Source organism: Catharus ustulatus, chromosome 26 (genome assembly GCF_009819885.2).
Source record: "Catharus ustulatus isolate bCatUst1 chromosome 26, bCatUst1.pri.v2, whole genome shotgun sequence".
NCBI classification, from domain to species: domain Eukaryota; kingdom Metazoa; phylum Chordata; class Aves; order Passeriformes; family Turdidae; genus Catharus; species Catharus ustulatus.
Window position 1 is genome coordinate 4,238,794 of NC_046246.1, and position 21,513 is coordinate 4,260,306.

Below are 21,513 nucleotides of genomic sequence, written 5' to 3' on the forward strand. Positions count from 1 at the left end.
GAGAAGGTGAAACACAGGGGGCGGTTCCAGAACTTCTCGAAAATCACCTTACGTAACCGAGAGCTCAATCTTTCCTCCCGACCATTGGCCACAGAGAGCAGAGCACACGCAGGACAGGTTAGTGATGGGGGGTGCAACGGTGCCATGGTGGATTTTTGGGGACAGTACCCTTCCTCTGAGGGGTGACAATAACAGGGGCTGCTCACCTCACTGCACTGGTGGAGCAACCACTGAGCCCTGGGCTGGGCAGGAGCCTGGGTGGGACTGAGGGATATTTCTTGTGAGGAGAGGCTACCGCCGTCGGCTGGGTGGGAGAGGGGCGGCTGGGGTGATTATGCAGGGCAGTAAAACCCCACTGACCCCACCTGCCTGCCTTGTTCTTGCTTCCCAAGGGATCAGTCCTGCATCAGACTCATCTCAGCTCTCGCTCTCACTCAGTTCACCATGGGTAAGTTGGGTGGCTTGCGGGGTTGGGGGCACAGAACCTGCAGTGGGAGAGACCAGGGGGATGCACGGGGATCCTGGGGTTCGTCCCTTCTCCCCTCTCCTGTTGGGTGTCTGCAGGGCTGAAGGAGGGTGGGGCAGTGTTTCCAGCCCTGCTCCCTGTCCCCCTGCACAAGGAGGGGCTAGCAAGGCAGTGGCTGAGTTTGTTATGAGCTCTGATTCATCTGGTGCTGGTGGCAGGTGACAGACTGGGCTGACATGTGCCCTGTGTCCTGTGCTGTTCCGGGCTGGTGGGCAGGGCAGGGCAGGGCAGGGCAGGGTGGGTGGGCCCGCTGGTGTGAGCCCCTTCTCCCTTTTCCTCCCACCCTGGGGGGCAGTGGCACTCACCCCACCAGGGGCCTCTTCCCAGGGGTCTTCAGGGGCTGGAGGCAGATGAAGGCAGGGGGAGGATGGAGCAGCTGCTGCTGGCCCTGGGATCCTGCTCTGCCTGGCACAGAGTGCTCTGCACTGCTCAGGGGAGCTTTGCTGTCCATGCTCCTGTTCCTCCTGCCCTCCTGCCATTTTCCTTTTCAGGGATGAGTGGAATTGGAGCTATCATTGGAGCCACAGTGGGAGCAGGTAAGGATCTGGCACTGGATGAGCAGTGCTTGGGTTCACTGCCCGGTCCCAGCTCCCTGTGGTCCTGGGGAATGGGCTGGGCTGGGGCTGGGGCTGAAAGTACCAGAGCTGGGGAGAATTGGGGTGCAGGGAGGTGGAGGCAAGGGGCAGCACTGGTCACTGCCTGGAATTCTGTCTGTCCCCATGTCTGCTGCAGCCCTGCACACTGCTCCTCTCCTGCTGCCCATGGGGTGTCCCCACACCTGCACCCCCAGCCCTCGCTCCCCACTCTGCTCCCTGGGTGCTTTTGGGGAGGCTTTGGGAGGTTTGGGTGCTGGTGGCAGGGGGAGATTTGGGTCACTGAGAGCACCCTAACACCATTGTCCCTGCAGGAGTGGCACTGGTTGCCATCCCAGCGTGCATAGGCGCACTGGGGTTCACAGGAGCCGGCATCGCCGCTGGCTCCATCGCTGCCAAGATGATGTCAGCAGCTGCCATTGCCAACGGGGGAGGAGTGGCTGCCGGCAGCACCGTGGCCGTGCTGCAGTCGGTCGGTGAGTGGAGAGGGCAGGGCAGCTGGGCTTCATCTCCATGGCAGGGAACACAGGGTTGTATCCTGGGTTTGCTCTGGAGCCAAACCAGTCCTTGAACCCCTCACTGCTCTGAGTCACTCTGAACTCTCTGGGTTGTTTGCTGTGTCCAGTGCTGAGTCCCTCAGCAGGCAGCCTCCATGCTCCTGGGACTTCACACCTCGATCTGTCTTTGCAGGAGCTGCAGGTTTCTCTCTCGGTACCAAAATTGGGCTGACATCTGCACTGAGCACAGTTGGTGCAGCAGCTGGCGCCCTGTCCAAGTAACCTCCAAATGACAAACCTAAAAAAGGGTAAAAATCCAAGTGACAAACCCAAGAAAAAGTAACTCGGGTGATGAACATGAGGAGGAGACAACTCCAGACGAGGAACCCAGGAGAAGCCAAGCAGGTGCCTGACCCCAAGGCTTTGCAATGCACAATGGCAGGTGCTGGCAAAGCCCCACAGACCCCTCAGGGCTTTGCCTCCCCTTTCAAAAGCTTTGGATTCTCTTGAGCAACAAGTGCTCAATAAAGGCACTTTTGCTGCAGCAGAGATGGTGTTTGTGTGTCACTGCAGCTCTTGGGTGATGGTGGCATTAGAGGGTGACAGAGCACCAAGAGCACCATCCCCACCTGAAATCTGTGAGATTCTGCTTTTAAACTGTGTGGCTTGTGCTGCCCACATTCACTTGGATCTTCCAAGATTAAAACCATGTTCTTGGGGTTCATTTTGAGATGTGGGGTGTAAAGCTCTGTCTAACTTCACTGCTTCATTGTCATAAATTCCCTTCTCCCACCTGGCAGATGAAAGTCACGTATCCCAGGTCTTGTTTCTTTAATAAAAGCTGAATCTGCTGAAAATCCATCAGCTTAGGGAATGTGATGTCCAATGGACATTTCAGTTCTGTGGTTAGAGGAATCCAAGCTGCTCAAGTTTCTTTGAGCGTTTTATGATGTTAAAAACCATATTGCATCTGTGCCTCACTCCCTGGAGCAGATCCAGCACTGGTGCCAGTGCCTGAGCATCACAGACCTTCTCAGTGAGATGTTTTGAATATAAAACCATGAATCTGAGGGACTTCATATTTATATTAGTGTTTTGTTATGTACCATCAATTACCTGCCTTCCCAAAGCACCTTCCCAGCACCTTGTAACAGCTCTTCTGCCACTTGTTCTTCCTGGCATGTCCAAAACTGCTCCCTCTGAAAGCACAACACAACAGAACACTTCTGGAATGTTCCTTGGGATTGTGGCGGGGAAACTGAAGATAAAAATGCAAGTTCTTACAACTCTGCTGCTGGGAGAAGTTGGTACCAGTGGTCAGATAAAATGAGTGATTTCTATCGTACTTTGAAAATATCATCCTAGACAAGGGCTGGGATCAACAAAAGACCTGACTCTGTCCTGGAAGCAGCAGCAGGCACTGTGTTGTGCTTTCGAAGAGCTCCTGGGGATCACAGCCAGTGAACTGAAGCACATTTCCTTCCTTCCAAGCAGACTGATTAGTGTCTTCCCAGAGCATAAGCTAGAAATCCCCTGCTGACCCCCAGCTGCATCTTTAAAAGGTTTGGATTGCCTTTAGGAATGAATGCTTTGCAAGCTTTAATAAAATTGCATTGCTGATGTGTGTACGTGGTGTTCCTTCGTGTGTGTCCATGGTGTTCCTTGGTGTGTGTCGTGGCTCAGGTACCTGCCCTGCACCTGGGGATTTGTAGGAAGGGATTGCAGCAGGCAGTGTTTCCAGCCTTGCCCCCTGTCCCCCTGCACAGCGAGGGGCTGGCTCCACTGAACCCTGACAGTGCTGGCAGTCCCTGGGAGCCCAACACTGCTCCAGCAAATCCTCAGGGCAGCATCGCCCTGCACTGCAGGGCCGGCAGAGCCCGAGGGGTTCAGTGGGTGCAGCTCTGCAGCCTCGGGCTCAGGACACCCACTCACTTTGATTTGGGCTGGGACAGGGGTGCTGGTCCTGCCAGACACGCTGTGCCCCACTGCTCCTGCTGGGCTGGGGCTTGTCCTGGGTCCTGGGAGCCGTGTCTGGGATCCATACAAGATTCAACCCACCCTGCCCACCCCGATCCAGCCCACCCTGCCGCCCGATCCCCGCCGTGCCCCGTTCCAGGCTCCCTCCCCTCCGGCCCCAGCCCCGCTCACCCACCGCGTGTCCGTCCCCAGGTGGCAGCGAGCACATCCCGTGCTCTGTGCACATCGACAGCACTGCCCCATCTGCTGCTGGCAGCTCCTGCTTTTTGTCTCTCTCTTCCTCTCTCTCTCCCCCACTCTCCTTTTCCATTTTCCTTTCTCCTTCTCTGCCTTTCCGTTTTAGTAGGGTAACTTCTTTTTTTGTTGTTTTTTTATTATCAAGAAATGTTTTTCACAATACATTGTTATTTCACTTGACTTGATTTCCTTCTAGGCCATCTATTTTTAAAATAATTATAGTAATTTCATTGTTATAAGCCACACCATTTTGACTAAAATTTTGGTCTGAACCTGGAATTGTGGTTTATAATCTGGAGCGTCCAATATATGAACAAAGTTCAGAAATTTGTCAACCTGGAGGGGCGAGCCCGCAGCAGCCCCAGAGCTGGAGCCTGCCCAGACCCGAGTTGAACCAGTAAACCCCACGATCCCGCGATTCTGTTACTAATTGGCAACTTTGTGAAAGTTGCACGCAGATCGTTGCTGCCAACGAAAGTGTGGCTAATAATTCAGTGCGGTTTATATATGGACAAAGACCTAAAAGTTGTCAACACCCGGTAGTGTGGCTTATAATTGAGGAATTACTGTACTTGCTGTTCCCCACAGTGGAAAGCAACAGGCTTCCTGCAGGAACAGGCCCAGAATGTCCTGGAGATTGGGGAGCCCCAGCCCTGCACCAGCACAGACAGCAACATCAAGAGTCAATGAGAATGAAAGTGAAACTCAGTGATTGAGCCATTTCTAGTAAATTATTTGTCCTGACATTCCCTGTTGGGATCTTTCCTGCAGCACTTTGACCCTCAGAGCACAGTACTCACAGGACAGGTTCATGGTGGGGGTTGCTGTAGTCCCATGGGGGTGTTTGGGGACAGCACCCTTTCCCTGCGGGTGGTATAATAACGGGGTGCTGCTCACCTTGCTGCACCAGTGTCGAGAGCAAGACAAGACAGAACTGAGTTACAGGCTGTGGGATGCACCTGTAGAATGCCATGGCAGCACAGAGAAGCTTATCTCCCCTGACCTTGAGAAGAAATGTCACTTGGCAAATGTCCTAGGGAGAGGACCCTGAGGGCATCTGCCAGACCCCTGCATAGAATGTGATCACCCTCTGGATGGATGTTAACAGAGTGTTGCTGATGGGTCAATGCTTGATAGGTCACTTATTGAAAAAAACCATATAAGTAAATACTGGGTGTTGAAGAAGGGTATAAAACCAACTCCTTTCTCTCAATAGGTGTCTCAGTATCCCTGTGGGTCTGAGTCCCTGCCTCCTTTATTCACACACCGGAGAAGCAGCCAGGTAGCCCTGGGCCAGGCGGGAGCCTGGGTGGGGTCTGAGGGGTCTCTGCTTTTATGGGATCTCCTGGTGAGAGAGGGGAGGCTTGGGGCGATCATGCGGGGCAGCAAAGCCCCACTGACCCCACCTGCCTGCCTTGTTCTTGCTTCCCAAGGGACCAGGCCTAGAGCAGACTCATCACAGCTCTTGCTCACACCCAGCCCACCATGGGTAAGTTCAGTGGCTCAGGGGGTTGAGGGGCACCAAACCTGCAGTGGGACAGATCAGGGGGGCACAGGGACCCTGGGGTTTGCCCCTTCTCCCCTCTCCTGCTGGGTGTCTGCAGGGCTGAAGGAGGGTGGGGCTGGGAGAGCTGCTGCTGCCCCCGGGCCCCTGCCCTGCCTGGCACAGGGCACTGGGCTCCAACTGGGAAGAACTTTAGTGCCCACACTCCTGTTCTTCTGTCCTTTTTCCTTCTTAGCCTGTCTTCCGGTTTTCATTGCCTTTTCTGCGGGAGTCACCGCAATAATTGGACTTGTAGGTGAGCCTCTGGCATGGGATGAGCTGTTCTGGGCTTCACATGGGAACTGCTGGGAGGGAAGGGGCAGCACTGGTCACTGCCTGGAATTCTCTGTCCCCACTGCTGCAGCCCTGCACACTGCTCCTGTCCTGCTGCCCATGGGGTGTCCCCACACCTGCACCCCCAGCCCTCGCTCCCTGCTCTGCTCCCTGGGTGCTTTTGGGGAGACTGGTTCTGGTGCTGGTGGCAGGGGGAGATGTGGGTCACAGAGAGCACCCTAACACTGTACTGTCCGCCCTGCAGCAGCAGCACTAGCAGGTGGTGTGCCAGAGGACCTCCCTGACAAGCAGGTTAGCAAGACTAAGGCTTTTGCTGTCGCTGGGCTGTGCTGGATGGGAACACAGGGTTCCTCTAAACACAGGGTTCTCCTGGGTATCCTCTAAAACCCAAATGGTTCTTTAACTCCACTCTGGTCTGAATCTCCCCAAACTGTTGTACAGGGGAAATCCCCAATATGGTGGGAAGAGCCAGGGCCTGCTGGGGTAGGGATCAAGGCTGAGGGCATCAAGGCTGTGCAGGCAGATGTCTGCTCTGTGGCAAGAACTTCTGTGTCCACTGGCAGCAGTGGACAGAGGAAAAAGGGAGAGCAGAAAGGGCTGAGCTTGGATGTGCTAAGGAAGCAGAGCTCAATGTAAGGCAAATCTCTGCCACAGCCTGAAGACACCCTTGGTGGAGAGACATTGCTGCCTGTTCCTGCCTGGTGCTGGTCCATGAACAGGCAGCGTTGATGCTTCTGGGACATAACACTCCTGTCTCTATAGGGGGATGCCTATTTGCTTTGGCTCCGAGCAGAAACCGAAGCTATGTCTGCCAGAACAATGAAAGATGACCCGTGTCCATGAACAGAAGCAGATTTCCTTCCTGTCAAGCAGCCTGATTCGTGTCTTCCAATTGCAGCAACTGGAAAGACCACACTGACCCCCAGCTGCCCCTTTCACAGATGTGAATTATCTTGAGCAATAAACACTTTGAAAGCTTTAATAAAAGTGCATGGATGGTGCAAGTGTGTGGTGCTGTTTGGTGTGTGTTGTGGCTCAGGTCCATGCCCTGCACCTGGGGATTTGCAGGAAGGGATTGCAGCAGGCAGTGTTTCCAGCCTTGCCCCCTGTCCCCCTGCACAGCGAGGGGCTGGCTCCACTGAACCCTGACAGTGCTGGCAGTCCCTGGGAGCCCAGCACTGCTCCAGCAAATCCTCAGGGCAGCATCGCCCTGCACTGCAGGGCCGGCAGAGCCCGAGGGGTTCAGTGGGTGCAGCTCTGCAGCCTCGGGCTCAGGACACCCACTCACTTTGATTTGGGCTGGGACAGGGATGCTCTGACAGCCAGACAAGCTCTCTCACACCACTGCTGCTGGGCTGGGGCCTTGTCCTGGCTCCTGGGAGCCGTGTGTGGGATCCATACACAATCCAACCCACCCTGCCCACCCCGATCCAGCCCACCCTGCCGCCCGATCCCCGCCGTGCCCCGTTCCAGGCTCCCTCCCCTCCGGCCCCAGCCCCGCTCACCCATCGCGTGTCTGTCCCCAGGTGGGCAGCGAGCACATCCCGTGCTCTGTGCACATCGACAGCACTGCCCGATCTGCTGCTGGCAGCTCCTGCTTTTTGTCTCTTTCTCCCTCTCTCTCCCCCCCACTCATTTTCCATTTTCCTTTCTCATTCTCTGAATTTTCTAGCACTTTTTTTGTGGGTACCTTGATTTTTAGGGTTTTTTTGTGTTTGTTTTTTTCATGATCAATAAATGCTTTTCAGGTACACTGTTATTTCAGTTGACTTTATTTCCTTCCAGTCCATCTGTTTTTAAAAGAATTTCTCTTTGTTTCCCACAGTAGAAAGCAACAAACTTCGTACAGGGACAACCCCAGGGTCCAATGTCCTGGAGATGGGGGAGCCTCAGCTCTGCACCAGCAGAGACTGTAACATCAAGAGTCAATGAGAATGAAAGTTAAACTCTGTGATTGAGCCATTTCTAGTAAATTATTTGTCCTGACATTCCCTGTTGGGATCTTTACTGCAGCACTTTGACCCTCAGAGCACAGTACTCACAGGACAGGTTCATGGTGTGGGGTGCTCTGGTCCCATGGGAGGTGTTTGGGACAGCAGCCTTTCTCTGATGTGGTGGGCAAAAATGCGGTGCTGCTCACCTTGCTGCACTGGTGTAGAGAGATAAGATAGAATTGAGTTACAAGCTGTGGGATGCACCTGTAGAATGTCATGGCAGCACAAAGATGCTTATCTGCCCTGACCTTGGGAATAAATGCCAGTTGGAGACGCCCTAGGGAGAGGACCCAGTGGGAATCTGCCAGACTCCTGCACAGCATGTGATCATCCTATAGAAGGACATCAGGAAAGTGTTGCTGACGTGGCAATGTGTGATAGGCAATTTAGTGAAAAAACCTATATAATTAAATACTGGGTGTATAACAAGGGTATAAAACCAGCTCCTATCTCTCAATAAATTTCTCAGTATCCCTGCGGTTCTGAGTCCCTGCCTCCTTCGTTCACATGCCAGAGGAGCAGCCAGGTAGCCGTGGGCCAGGCAGGAGACTGGGCTGTGTCTCAGGGATATTTCTCGTAAGGGGAGAGGACTGGGATCTCCAGAGTGGGAGAGGGAAGGCTGGGGGTGATCAAGCAGGGCAGCAAAGCCCTGCTAACCCCCCCTGCCTGCCTTGTTCTTGCTTCCCAAGGGACCAGGCCTAGAGCAGACTCATCTCAGCTCTTGCTCTCACCCAGCCCACCATGTGTAAGTTGGGTGGCTTGGTGGGTTGGGGGCACAGAACATGATGTGGGGCAGATCAGGGGGGCATGGGGACCCTGGGGTTCCCCTTCTCCCCTCTCCTGCTGGGTGTCTGCAGGGCTGAAGGAGGGTGGGGCTGGGAGAGCTGCTGCTGCCCCCAGTCCCCTGCCCTGCCTGGCACAGGGCACTGGGCTCCTGCCAGGAGGAGCTCTAGTGTCCACACTCCTGCTCTTCTGTCAGTTTCCTTCTTGGCGTTTATTCCAGCTGTCATTGCATTCCTTGTGGGAGTTGCTGTAGGAGCTGCAATTGTAGGTGAGCATCTGGCACAGGATGAGCTGTGCTGGGCTTCACTGGTGATGCTGCTGGGAGGGAAGGGGCAGCACTGGTCACTGCCTGGAATTCTGCGTGCCCCTGCTGCTGCAGCCCTGCACACTGCTCCTCTGCTGCTGCCCATGGGGTGTCCCCACACCTGCACCCCCAGCCCTCGCTCCCTGCTCTGGTTCCTGGGTGCTTTTGGGGAGGCTGGTTCTGGTGCTGGTGGCAGGGGGAGATGTGGGTCACAGAGAGCACCCTGAAACTGTGCTGTCCTTTCTACAGCAGCAGCAAAGAGTCAGAATGTGTTCTTCACTGTGAATCGCTGTGGTCTGATTTTCCGTGTGGGTGAGTGGGGAGGGCAGGGGATCTGGGCTATGCTTGGAGGGAACATGGGGCTGTATTCTCAACATACTCTGAAGCAAAACCAACTCTTTAACTCTTCCCTGATACAAATGTGCCCAAACTGTGGAGAAAGGGATCAATCCCAATGTGCTGGGAAGAGTCAGGATCTGCTGGGGTAGGGCTCAAGGCTAAGGACATCAGGGATGTGCAGGCAGCTGTCTACTCTGTGTGAAGAACTCCTGTGTCCACTGGCAGCACTGGCCGGAGACAGAAATGGGGAGTAGAAAATGCTGAACTTGGTTTTGCTCAGGGGGCAGAGCTTGCTGCAGGCCAAGTGTCTGTCACACATTGAGGAGATCCCTACTGGAGAGACATTTCTGGCTGTCCCTGCCTCGTGCTTGTCCATCAGCAGGCAGCCTCGATGCTTCTGGTACATGACACTCCTGTCTTTATAGGCGGGGAAGAAAATGCCTGCGCTCCAACCAGCAGCCCTTGTGATGCTGGCCAGAAGAAGGAATGGTGACCCCTGCCAGTGAACAGAAGCACATTTCCTTCCTTCCAACCAGCCTGATTCGTGTCTTTAGATTGCAGGACCAGGAAAACACCCTCTGACTCCCTGTTGTCCCTTACAAAACACTTGCATTGCCTTAAGGAGTAAATGCTTTGAAAAATTTAATAAAAATGCATGTCTGGTGTGGGTGTGTGTGGTGTTCCTTGGTGTGTGTCGGGGCTCAGGTCCCTGCCCTGCACCTGGGGATTTGCAGGAAGGGATTGCAGCAGGCAGTGTTTCCAGCCTTGCCCCCTGTCCCCCTGCACAGCGAGGGGCTGGCTCCACTGAACCCTGACAGTGCTGGCAGTCCCTGGGAGCCCAGCACTGCTCCAGCAAATCCTCAGGGCAGCATCGCCCTGCACTGCAGGGCCGGCAGAGCCCGAGGGGTTCAGTGGGTGCAGCTCTGCAGCCTCGGGCTCAGGACACCCACTCACTTTGATTTGGGCTGGGACAGGGGAGCTGGTCCTGCCACACACGCTGTGCCCCACTGCTCCTGCTGGGCTGGGGCCTTGTCCTGGGTCCTGGGAGCCGTGTCTGGGATCCTCATGGCCGGATCCCTGGGGAGCTCCTGGGGTGCTGGCAGAGCATCCTGAGGTATCACAGCTTGCACCACAAGCTCTGGGGGCTTATGAGAACTGCTTTTGGCTGCGGGCTATTTGGCTGGGGGGCTTCTTAGTGCTTTTGCTTTTGGGGCGTGGTCACTGAGGATTTTTTCAGTCTGGATGCCTTTGAGTCTTGCGGTTTTCCTCTGCCACGAGCCTGCCAAGCTTCTTTGCTCCTTTGCCCTGGCTCCAGCCTGCTTTTTGTCCTTTTTGCCCTGGCTCAAGCCTGCCTTTTGGATCTTCTGCTCTCGCAGGCTCTTGCTCACCCTCACGTCTGTCCCGCCTCCCTGTGTCCCTGCCTACCAGACCGGTGCATCACCCCTATGGTCCTGCCTGAACCACCTGTGTCCAGCTACGCCTGTCCCCAATCCAGCCCATCCTGCTCACCCCGATCCAGCCCACCCTGCCCACCCCGATCCAGCCCACCCTGCCGCCCGATCCCCGCCGTGCCCCGTTCCAGGCTCCCTCCCCTCCGGCCCCAGCCCCGCTCACCCATCGCGTGTCCGTCCCCAGGTGGCAGCGAGCACATCCCGCGGGCTGTGCACATCGACAGCACTGCCCCATCTGCTGCTGGCAGCTCCTGCTTTTTGTCTCTCTCTTCCTCTCTCTCTCCTCACACTCATTTTCCATTTTCCTTTCTCCTTCTCTGCCTTTCCTTTTTTGTAGGGTAACTTCTTTTTTATTCTTGTTTTTCCTTTATCAAGAAACGGTTTTCACATACACTGTTATTTCAGTTAACTTGATTTCCTTCTAGACCATCTATTTTTAAAAGAATTCCTCCCTGTTCCCCACAGTGGAAGAGCAACAGGCTTCCTGCGGTGAAAACCCCAGAGTCCAATGTCCTGGAGATGGGGGAGCCCCAGCCCTGCTCCAGCAGAGACAGTAACATCAAGAGTCAATGAGAATGAAAGCAAAACTCAGTGATTGAGCCATTTGTAGTAAATTACCTGTGTTATAAATTTCCCTGTTGGGATCTTTACTGCAGCACTTTGACCCTCAGAGCACAGTACTCGAAGGACAGGTTCATGGTGTGGGGTGCTCTGGTCCCATGGGAGGTGTTTGGGGACAGCAGCCTTTCTCTGAAATGGGGACAATAATGGGGTGATGCTCACCTTGCTTCACCAGTGTAGAGAGCAAGATAAGATAGAACTGAGTTACAGGGTGTGGGATGCACCTGTAGAATGCCATGGCAGCACAGTGAAGCTTATCTGCCCTGACCTTGGGAAGAAACGCCCTAGGGAGAGGAGCCTGCAGGAATCTGCCAGACCCCTGAACAACATGTGATCATCCTATAGAAGGACATCAAGAAAGTGTTTCTGACGTGGCAATGTCTGATAGGAGGCTAAGTGAAAAAAAACATACTAGGAAATACTGGGTGTTGAAGAAGGGTATAAAACCAGCTCCTTTCTCTCAATTTTTCAGAATCTCTGTGAGGCTGAGACCCTGCCTCTGTCCCCAGCAGAGCAGCCAGGTAGCCCAGGGCCAGGCAGGAGCCTGGTTGGGGTCTGAGGGGTCTCTGCATTATGGGGTCTCCTGCGTGGGACAGGGGTGGCTGGAGCAATTATGCAGGACAGCAAAGCCCCACTGACCTCAACTGCCTGCCTTGTTCTTGTTTCCCAAGGGACCAGGCCTAGAGCTGACTCATAGCAGCTCGTACTCACATCCAGTCCACAATGGGTAAGTTGGGTGGCACACGGGTTTGAGGGGCACAGAACCTGCAGTGGGACAGATCAGGGGGGCATGGGGACCCTGGGGTTCGCCCCTTCTCCCCTCTCCTGCTGGGTGTCTGCAGCGCTGAAGGAGGGTGGGGCTGGGAGAGCTGCTGCTGCCCCCGGGCCCCTGCCCTGCCTGGCACAGGGCACTGGGCTCCTGCCAGGAGGAGCTCTAGTGCCCACACTCCAGCTCTTCTCTCTTCTTCATTCTCAGCAGCAGCTACAGCTACAGCTGCAGCTGCAGCTGCAGCTACAGCTACAACTACAGGTAAAGCCACAGCTGCAGCTAAAGTTGCAGGTACAGTTGCAGCTAAAGTTGCAGGTACAGCTGCAACTGGAAGTGCAGTCATCGTTGTAGCTGTTGTTGTACTCGGTTTGGCAGTGGTCGCTGCAGGAACATATGTAGGTGAGAGTCTAAAATGGGATAAGTAGTTTTTGAACAGTTTTGTGTTCACTCCGGGGAGCTACTGAGAGGGAAGGGGCAGCACTGGCCCTGGAATTCTGTCTGCCCCTGCTGCTGCAGCCCTGCACACTGCTCCTCTCCTGCTGCCCATGGAGTGTCCCCACACCTGCACCCGCAGCCCTCGCTCCCTGCTCTGCTCCCTGGGTGCTTTTGGGGAGGCCGGTTCTGGTGCTGGTGGCACCAGAGGGGAGATGTGGGTCACAGAGAGCACCCTAACACTGTGCTTTTCTCCCTGCAGCAGTGAAAAGGGGCTTAGGGACGAAATTTTGTGTGAAGGTGAAAGGAGTTTTTGACTTCACATATGAAACTGGTGAGTGGGGAGGTAAGAGGACCTGGGCTGTGCTGTGTGGGAACACGAGACTGTGGCCTGGGCTTACTCTGCTGCTAAAGCAGCCCTTTAATCACTCCCTGGTCTGAATTCACCCAAACTGTAGAGAAAAGGATCAATACCAATGTGCTGGGAAGAGCCAGGACCTGCTGGGGTAGGCGACAAAGCTGAGGGTGTTAGTGCAGGCAGGTGTCTGCTCTGTGGCAAGAACTCCTGTGTCCACTGGCAGCACTGGCCAGAGACAGAAAGGGGGAGCAGAAAGGGCTTGGATGTGCTCAGGGAGTAGAGCTTGCTGCAGGCCAAGTCTCTGGCACAGACTGAGGAGACCCTTGGTGGAGGGACATTGCTGACTGTCCCTGCCTCGTGCTTGTCCATCAGCAGGGACCCTTGATGCTTCTAGGACATGACACTCCTGTCTTTATAGGGGGAAAACAAATGGCCTGACACTGCTCTGCAAGCAGTAGCCCTTGCCTTGCTGCCCAAAGGACGAACTGATAATTACTGCTAATGAAGATAACCACCTTTCCTGCCTTGCAAGTGTGTCTTCCCAGTGCAGGAAATGGAAATCCGCCTCTGACACTCAGCTGCTCAATGAAAAGATTTGCACTGTTTTGAGTAGTAAATGCTTAGAAACCTGTTATAAAAGACCTTTCCTGGTATGGGTGTGGTGTTGTGTGGTGTTTGGTGTGTGTCGTGGCTCAGGTACCTGCCCTGCACCTGGGGATTTGCAGGAAGGGATTGCAGCAGGCAGTGTTTCCAGCCTTGCCCCCTGTCCCCCTGCACAGCGAGGGGCTGGCTCCACTGAACCCTGACAGTGCTGGCAGTCCCTGGGAGCCCAGCACTGCTCCAGCAAATCCTCAGGGCAGCATCGCCCTGCACTGCAGGGCCGGCAGAGCCCGAGGGGTTCAGTGGGTGCAGCTCTGCAGCCTCGGGCTCAGGACACCCACTCACTTTGATTTGGGCTGGGACAGGGGAGCTGCTCCTGCCACACACGCTGTGCCCCACTGCTCCTGCTGGGCTGGGGCTTGTCCTGGGTCCTGGGAGCCGTGTCTGGGATCCTCATGGCCGGATCCCTGGGGAGCTCCTGGGGTGCTGGCAGAGCATCCTGAGGTAGCAGGGCTTGCACCATAAGCTCTGCAGGCTTTTGGGCTTGGTGCTGTTTGACTGAGGCCCTTTATTGTGTTTTCCCTATTAAACTGCTCATTTCAACCCACGAGTTTTCTGTCTTTTACTCTTCCACTCTTCCCCTGATCCCGACTGGGGATGGAGGGGTGTGGGTGGTGATCGAGCGGCTGCGAGGTGCTTGGGGCTGGCCGGGCTTGAGCTACCACAGCCACCGGGGCTCCCAACAGGGCTCTGGTGTGGCTGCTGTGCCGTGACCCCCGGTACACACCGGGACCCTCGCAGCTGTGTGCCGTGACCCCCGGTACACACCGGGACCCTCGCAGCTGTGTGCCGTGACCCCGCACTCTGGAACCCCTCAGTACCCTGGCTTGGATCCCTCCTCACTCCCGTGCCCCCCTTGCTGTATCTGACCCCCCGAATAAACACTCACGCTCAGCCCTTTGCCCCGGGCGTGCCTGGGACGGGGCGGTCCCGGGGGAGGATCGGGACGGTTCCAGTTTGGCACTGCGGGCAGATGAGGCACGCTGCGAGCAGGTGAGCAGAGCGGGCAGCATGGGCAGTGCTGCTTCTTTCCATGTTCCACCTTCCCCGTCCTCTTCCTCCTCCTTATCCTTTTCCTCTTCTCCCTCCTGCCTTTTTCCCTCTAAGCCGTGAGACACAGAGGCGAAGGAGCTGCCACTGGAGCAGTTGCCCAAGGACTGGCACTCGGGTTCACTGCCAGGGTGGGGGCTGCGAGTGCTGGGGCTGGAGAGACTCAGGATACTACTGTGAGGGAGGGACAGCACTGGCCTGGATTTGCAGGTTTCTCTCTTGGAGCCCAAATTGGGCTGATATATATCCTGCTGTCACTTGGTGCAGGAAAGTCTGCCGAGATGCCCAAGAAAAAGCCAACTCCTGGTGATGAGCCCAAGAAGGAGACAACTTCAGATGAGGAATCCGGGGATGAGACAACTCCTGGTGCCAGTCCCAAGGATGATCCTGGTAGCAGTCCCAAGGGTAGGAATAGTCCAGGTAAAATGCAGGGGAATTTAGGTCAGATGTCAGAAAAAAATTCTTCACTGAAAGACTGATTGGGCACTGGAATTGGCTGGCGAGGGAGGGGGTGGAGTCACCGTCCCTGGACTGTTTAAAAAAGGACTGGACGTGGCACTCAGTGCCATGGTTTAGTTGATGAGGAGGTATTAGGTCACAGGCTGGATTTCAAAGATCTTTTCCAACCTAGTTCATTCAGTTCCCAAGAGAAGCCAAGCAGATGCCTGATCCCAAGATCTCTGCCAGGCAGCCTGGCAGGCACTGGGAAGCCCCAGCAGCTTGGCCACGCTCTGAAGAGCTGGGGATGTGCTGGAGTGATAGGGGCCCTGAAAGCAAAAGTGCAGCTGGGGCTGCAGAGGTGCTGGGTGTGCAGTCAGGGCCCAGGTACCTGCTAAGTGCCTTGGGATTTGCTGTGCTCCAGGAAGGGATTCCCGTGGGCAGTGCTTCCATCCCTGCTCCCTGTCCCCCTGCAGAGGGAGGGGCTAGCAAGGCAGTGACTGAGTTTGTTATGAGCTCTGATTCATCTTGTGCTGGTGGCAGGTGACAGACTGGGCTGACATGTGCCCTGTGTCCTGTGCTGTTCCGGGTTGGTGGGCAGGGCAGGGCAGGGCAGGGCAGGGCAGGGTGGGTGGGCCCTCTGGGGTGAGCCCCTTCTCCCTTTTCCTCCCACCCTGGGGGGCAGTGGCACTCACCCCACCAGGGGCCTCCTCCCAGGGGTCTTCAGGGGCTGGAGGCAGATGAAGGCAGGGGGAGGATGGAGCAGCTGCTGCTGGCCCTGGGATCCTGCTCTGCCTGGCACAGAGTGCTCTGCACTGCTCAGGGGAGCTTTGCTGTCCATGCTCCTGTTCCTCCTGCCCTCCTGCCATTTTCCTTCTCAGGGAAGAAAAAGAAAGTCATTGGAGCTGTCATTGGAGCCACAGTGGGAGCAGGTGAGGATCTGGCACTGGATGAGCAGTGCTTGGGTTCACTGCCCGGTCCCATCTCCCAGTGGTCCTGGGGAATGGGCTGGGGCTGGGGCTGGGGCTGCAAGTACAAGGACTGGGTAGAATTGGGGTGCAGTGAGGTGGAGGGAAGGGACAGCACTGGTCATAGCCTGAAATTCTGCCTGTCCCCACGGCTGCAGCCCTGCTCACTGCTCCTCTCCTGCTGCCCATGGGGTGTCCCCACACCTGCAGCCCCAGCCCTCGCTCCCCACTCTGCTCCCTGGGTGCTTTTGGGGAGGCTTTGGGAGGTTTGGGTGCTGGTGGCAGGGAGAGATTTGGGTCACTGAGAGCACCCTAACACCATTGTCCCTGCAGGAGTGGCACTGGTTGGCATCCCGTTGTTCATCAGCGCACTGGGGTTCACAGGAGCCGGCATCGCCGCTGGCTCCATCGCTGCCAAGATGATGTCAGCAGCTGCCATTGCCAACGGGGGAGGAGTGGCTGCCGGCAGCACCGTGGCCGTGCTGCAGTCGGTCGGTGAGTGGGGAGGGCAGGGCAGCTGGGCTTCATCTCCATGGCAGGGAACACTGGATTGTATCCTGGACTTGCTCTAGAGCCAAACCAGCCCTTGAACTCCTCACTGCTCTGAGTCCCTCTGAACTCTCTGGGTTGTTTGCTGTGTCCAGTGCTGGGTCACTGCACAGGCAGCCTCCATGCTCCTGGGACTTCACACCTCGATCTGTCATTGCAGGAGCTGCAGGTTTCTCTCTTGCTACCAAAATTGGGCTGACATCTGCACTGAGCACAGTTGGTGGAGCAAGCGGTTTTTTGCTGTCCAAGAAAGCTCGAAAAGACAAAGCTAAAAAAAAGGACAAAAATTCAAGTGACAAACCCAAGAAAAAGTAACTCGGGTGATGAACATGAGGAGGAGAGAACTCCAGACGAGGAACCCAGGAGAAGCCAAGCAGGTGCCTGACCCCAAGGCTTTGCAATGCACAATGGCAGGTGCTGGCAAAGCCCCACAGACCCCTCCGGGCTTTGCCTCCCCTTTTGAAAGCTTTGGATTCTCTTGAGCAACAAGTGCTCAATAAAGGCACTTTTCCTGCAGCAGAGATGGTGTTTGTGTGTCACTGCAGCTCTTGGGTGATGGTGGCATTAGAGGGTGACAGAGTACCCAGAGCACCATCCCCACATGAAACATGTGAGATTCTGCTTTTAAACTGTGTGGCTTGTGCTGCCCACATCCACTTCGAACTTCCAAGATTAAAACCATGTTCTTGGGGTTCATTTTGAGATGTGGGGTGTAAATCTCTGTCTAACTTCACTGCTTCATTGTCATAAATTCCCTTCTCCCACCTGGCAGGTGAAAGTCAGGTATCCCAGGTCTTGTTTCTTTAATAAAAGCTGAATGTCTGCTGAAAATCCATCAGCTTAGGGAATGTGATGTCCTATGGACATTTCAGTTCTGTGGTTAGAGGAATCCAAGCTGCCCAAGTTTCTTTGAGTGTTTTATGACATTAAAAACCATTCTGCATCTGTGCCACACTCCCTGGAGCAGGGCCAGCACTGGTGCCAGTGCCTGAGCATCAAGGACCTCCTCAGTGAGATGTTTTGAATATAAAACCATGAATCTGAGGGACTTCATATTTATATTAGTGTTTTGTCATGTACCATCAATTACCTGCCTTCCCAAAGCACCTTCCCAGCACCTTGTAACAGCTCTTCTGCCACTTGCTCTTCCTGGCATGTCCAAAACTGCTCCCTCTGAAAGCACAACACAACAGAACACTTCTGGAATGCTCCTTGGGACTGTGGTGGGGAAACTGAAGATAAAAATGCAAGTTCTTATAACTCTGCTGCTGGGAGAAGCTGGTGCCAGTGGTCAGACTGAATGAGTGATTTCTTCCTTAGTTTGAAGATATCAACCTAGACAAGGGCTGGGATCAACAAAAGACCTGACTCTGTCCTGGAAGCAGCAGCAGGCACCATGCTGTGCTTTTGAAGAGCTCCTGGGGACCACAGCCTGTGAACAGAAGCACATTTCCTTCCTTCCAAGCAGCCTAATTCGTGTCTTCCCAGAGCATAAGCTAGAAATCCCCTGCTGACCCACAGCTGCACCTATAAAAGATTTGGATTGCCTATAGGAATAAATGCTTTGAAAGCTTTAATAAATGGGCATGGCTGGTGTGGGTGTGTGTGCTGTTCCTTGGTGTGTGTCGTGACTCAGGTAGCTGCCCTGCACCTGGGGATTTGCAGGAAGGGATTGCAGCAGGCAGTGTTTCCAGCCTTGCCCCCTGTCCCCCTGCACAGCGAGGGGCTGGCTCCACTGAACCCTGGCAGTCCCTGGGAGCCCAGCACTGCTCCAGCAAATCCTCAGGGCAGCATCGCCCTGCACTGCAGGGCCGGCAGAGCCCGAGGGGTTCAGTGGGTGCAGCTCTGCAGCCTCGGGCTCAGGACACCCACTCACTTTGATTTGGGCTGGGACAGGGCAGCTGCTCCTGCCACACACGCTGTGCCCCACTGCTCCTGCTGGGCTGGGGCCTTGTCCTGGGTCCTGGGAGCCGTGTCTGGGATCCTCATGGCCGGATCCCTGGGGAGCTCCTGGGGTGCTGGCAGAGCATCCTGGGCTAGCAGGGCTGTGGTGGCAGCCACAGTGGTGGCTCATGGCAATGGTTGGTGTCTTGGCTCCATGCACAAAGATGGATGTGGACACAGGGCCCATGTGGGCAGTGTCTCTGCCTGGGCTGCAGTGGGCAGAGGCTGAGGATGGCACTGGGAGTGAGCAGGAGCTGCTCCCCACAGCCCGTGGCCAGTCTCGTGTTTCACCATGGCCTCTGGCTCCTTCCAGGGTCTCTCTAGAGCTGGAGGACACGGCCAGGAGAGGAACAGCCCCGTGCCCTGTGACCCCAGCCCCGCAGCGCCCGCCTCTCCCTCCCAACCCTACATACTTCTTCATATGCCCATATGGAGCCGGCCGGCGTTATGGAATGTTAAGAAGTATGTATTTTTGGGCTGGGACCCCCACGCCGGAGGCCCCCATGACCAGCAGCATCCAGAAGACTCCTCCAGAGAGACAATGCGTCCCTGGGGCTGGTAAAAAGGAACCAGATCAATTTGCAACTGGATTTGGTCCCCTTCAACCAGCTGCAGCGGCGCATGAGCTACAGCACCCGCTGTCCCTCGCCGCTGCCGCCGTGCTGCCCTGAGCGGGCTCGGGCTGAGGAATGGGTGCGGACAGGGGGAGAAATGGGGGTGCAGAGCTGGGCTTTGGCTGGGTTTTGAGGCAGGCAGAGTGGCTGCAGCTCGGCCCTCCAGACTGCTGTGGGTGTGAGTTAGAGCTGAGGAGTTTCAGAGGTCTCAAACCTGCTCAGGAGATGCCCCGTGGAGCCACAGGAGCCCTGGCACAGCCTGAGGAGCCCCCAGCCCGGCTCGTCCTTCCCCCTCAGCTCCTGCACCTCCCGTGTGAGGCGGTCGGGGTGAAAGGGCTCCCTGGGGGACACTGCCAGGGTCTGACCCTGAGGATGGGAGAGACCCAGCCCTGCTCTAGCAGAGACAGAACATCAAGAGTTAATGGGTAAGTGAAACGCAGAGAGCGGTTTCAAAACTTTTCAAAAATCAATTGACCTGACCCAACGTAACCTAGGCCTCAGTCTTTCCGGCTGACCCTTGGCCACACAGAGAACAGCACACGTCGGACAGGTTGGTGGTGTAGGGTGCTGAGATCCCTCTGTGGGGATTTGGGGACAACAACCTTCCTATGATGGGGGACAATAAGGGGAGGCTGATCACCTCACTGCACTGGTGGAGCAGCCACTGAGCCCTGGGCTGGGCAGGAGGCTGGGCTGGAACTGAGGGATATTTCTTGTGAGGGGAGGGGATCGGGGTCTGCTGGGTGGAACAGGGGCGGCTGGGGCAATCATGCAGGGCAGTAAAGCCCCACTGACCCCACCTGCCTGCCTTGTTCTTGCTTCCCAAGGGACCAGGCCTAGAGCAGACTCATGGCAGCTCACGCTCACACCCAGTCCAGCACATGTAAGTTGGGTGGTTCAGGGGGTTGAGGGGCACAGAACCTGCAGTGGGACAGATCAGGGGGGCATGGGGACCCTGGGGTTCCCCCTTCTCCCCTCTCCTGCTGGGTGTCTGCAGGGCTGAAGGAGGGTGGGGCTGGGAGAGCTGCTGCTGCCCCCAGGCCCCTGCCCTGCCTGGCACAGGGCACTGGGGGGGTCCTGCTGGGAAGAGCGCTAGTGCCCACACTGCTGTTCTTATGCCATTTTCCTTCTTAGCCTTTATTTTTTTTATGTGTTCATTCGCTGCGGGATTCATCGTAGGAGCCGCAGTTGTAGGTGAGCCTCTGGCATGGGATGAGCTGTGCTGTGCTTTGCTGGTTGTGCTGCTGGGAGGGAAGGGGCAGCACTGGCCCTGGAATTCTGCCTGCCCCTGCTGCTGCAGCCCTGCACACTACTCCTGTCCTGCTGCCCATGGGGTGTCCCCACACCTGCGCCCCCAGCCCTCGCTCCCTGCTCTGGTCCCTGGGTGCTTTTGGGGAGGCTGGTTCTGGTGCTGGTGACAGGGGGAGATGTGGGTCACAGAGAGCACCCTCACGCTGTGCTTTTATCCCTGCAGCACTGGCAAATCGTAAGACCATGGACTTCTCTATGAATTCCAAATATTTTGCCTTCTGTTTCAGAATTGGGGATTGCAGAGGACAGGGATCTGGGTTGTGCTGGGAGGGAACATGGGGCTGTATCCTGGGCTTCCTGTGGAGCTAAATCAGCCTTTGAAGCCCTCACTGTTCTGAATCCAACCTAAATCTGGTGAAGGGATAAATTCCCAATGTGCCGGGAAGAGCCAGAACCTGCTGGGTTAGGGGTCAATGATGAGGGTATCAGGGGCTGTGCAGGCAGGTGTCTGACCTGTAGCAAGAGCTCCTGTGTCCACTGGCAGCAGTGGCCAGAGGAAGAAAGGGAGAACAGAAAGGGGTTGGATGTGCTCAGGAAGCACAGGTCACTGCAGGTACAGACCCTGGCACAGTCTGGGGAGACTCTTACTGGACTGAAGCTTTTCAGGTGCCCCCACAGCCTAAACCACTGAGCCTTGGCTGCACCCTGGAGCATCCCATCACCCACAAGAGGCAGCCATCCCCTAAAACACCAGCCTGAGCACCCTCCAGCCACTGAGGGGCTCTGGGTCCAAGGCACACATGGCCATGGCTCCAAACACAAGGATCTCAGCTCTGGGATGGCTGTGGGCACAGAAGCCGTATGAGCAGTGCCTGCACCTGGGCTGCACTGGGCAGAGGCCAGGCATGGGAATGGGGCTGGGCAGGAGGTGCTCCCCACAGCCCCTGCACCACCTCTGCTTCACCATGGCCACTGGCTCCCATCCAGGCATTGCACAGCTTTGTGATAAACTGATTCACCTTGTGCTGGTGACAGTGACAGACTGTGTTGACTAGTGCTGTGTGTCTTCTACTGTGCCCTGTGTGTGACCTCAGGGCTGACCCCACACTCAGCTGAATTTCAGTTCCTATATTCTCTCTATTATTTTCCTGAAATACATACATTATGTAACATTGTTGGTAAACAAGGCAGCACAGTATTTCCCCAGTACCCTGAGCACTGGCCTCCCAGGGCAGTGCCAGCAGCATGTCCAGGGCCTGGGGTGGCCCTGGGAGCAGGGTCCAGGTTCAGGGGTGCCCCGTGTGGCCCCACTGCCTGCACT

The 21,513-nt window shown here is 55.9% G+C and overlaps 2 protein-coding genes and 2 long non-coding RNA genes across 4 annotated transcripts; all 4 read left to right on the forward strand.

Annotated features, from left to right (window-relative positions):
* Window positions 1–33: 33 nt before the first annotated feature.
* LOC117007496 (interferon alpha-inducible protein 27-like protein 2) lies at window positions 34–2,165 on the forward strand. The gene is made up of 5 exons (XM_033080718.1): window positions 34–117; window positions 393–448; window positions 1,018–1,062; window positions 1,434–1,595; window positions 1,810–2,165. The coding sequence occupies exons 2-5, from the start codon at window positions 445–447 to the stop codon at window positions 1,896–1,898; spliced, it is 300 nt and encodes a 99-aa protein (XP_032936609.1). The 5' UTR covers window positions 34–117; window positions 393–444; the 3' UTR covers window positions 1,899–2,165.
* A 5,674-nt stretch (window positions 2,166–7,839) lies between these two features.
* LOC117007512 lies at window positions 7,840–9,752 on the forward strand. Its single transcript, XR_004420150.1, has 4 exons — window positions 7,840–8,406; window positions 8,641–8,712; window positions 8,998–9,060; window positions 9,513–9,752. It is a non-coding gene; the product is annotated as an uncharacterized LOC117007512 (long non-coding RNA).
* Window positions 9,753–12,183: 2,431 nt separating this feature from the next.
* LOC117007507 lies at window positions 12,184–13,324 on the forward strand. The gene is made up of 3 exons (XR_004420145.1): window positions 12,184–12,327; window positions 12,623–12,694; window positions 13,137–13,324. It is a non-coding gene; the product is annotated as an uncharacterized LOC117007507 (long non-coding RNA).
* Window positions 13,325–14,709: 1,385 nt separating this feature from the next.
* LOC117007694 (interferon alpha-inducible protein 27-like protein 2A) lies at window positions 14,710–16,698 on the forward strand. The gene is made up of 4 exons (XM_033081017.1): window positions 14,710–14,848; window positions 15,748–15,798; window positions 16,168–16,329; window positions 16,544–16,698. Exons 1-4 carry the CDS (start codon window positions 14,710–14,712, stop codon window positions 16,696–16,698), a joined length of 507 nt encoding a protein of 168 aa, XP_032936908.1.
* The last annotated feature ends 4,815 nt before the right edge of the window (window positions 16,699–21,513 follow it).

Bases quoted from the DNA above. Each gene is read 5' to 3' on its own strand.
- LOC117007694 (XM_033081017.1), top strand. From the start codon at position 14,710: ATGCCCAAGAAAAAGCCAACTCCTGGTGATGAGCCCAAGAAGGAGACA. The intron at 14,849-15,747 runs GTAAAATGCAGG...TTTCCTTCTCAG, and splicing joins CAAGGGTAGGAATAGTCCAG to GGAAGAAAAAGAAAGTCATT. The intron at 16,330-16,543 runs GTGAGTGGGGAG...CTGTCATTGCAG, and splicing joins GGCCGTGCTGCAGTCGGTCG to GAGCTGCAGGTTTCTCTCTT.
- LOC117007496 (XM_033080718.1), top strand. The intron at 1,063-1,433 runs GTAAGGATCTGG...TTGTCCCTGCAG, and splicing joins TGGAGCCACAGTGGGAGCAG to GAGTGGCACTGGTTGCCATC. The intron at 1,596-1,809 runs GTGAGTGGAGAG...CTGTCTTTGCAG, and splicing joins GGCCGTGCTGCAGTCGGTCG to GAGCTGCAGGTTTCTCTCTC.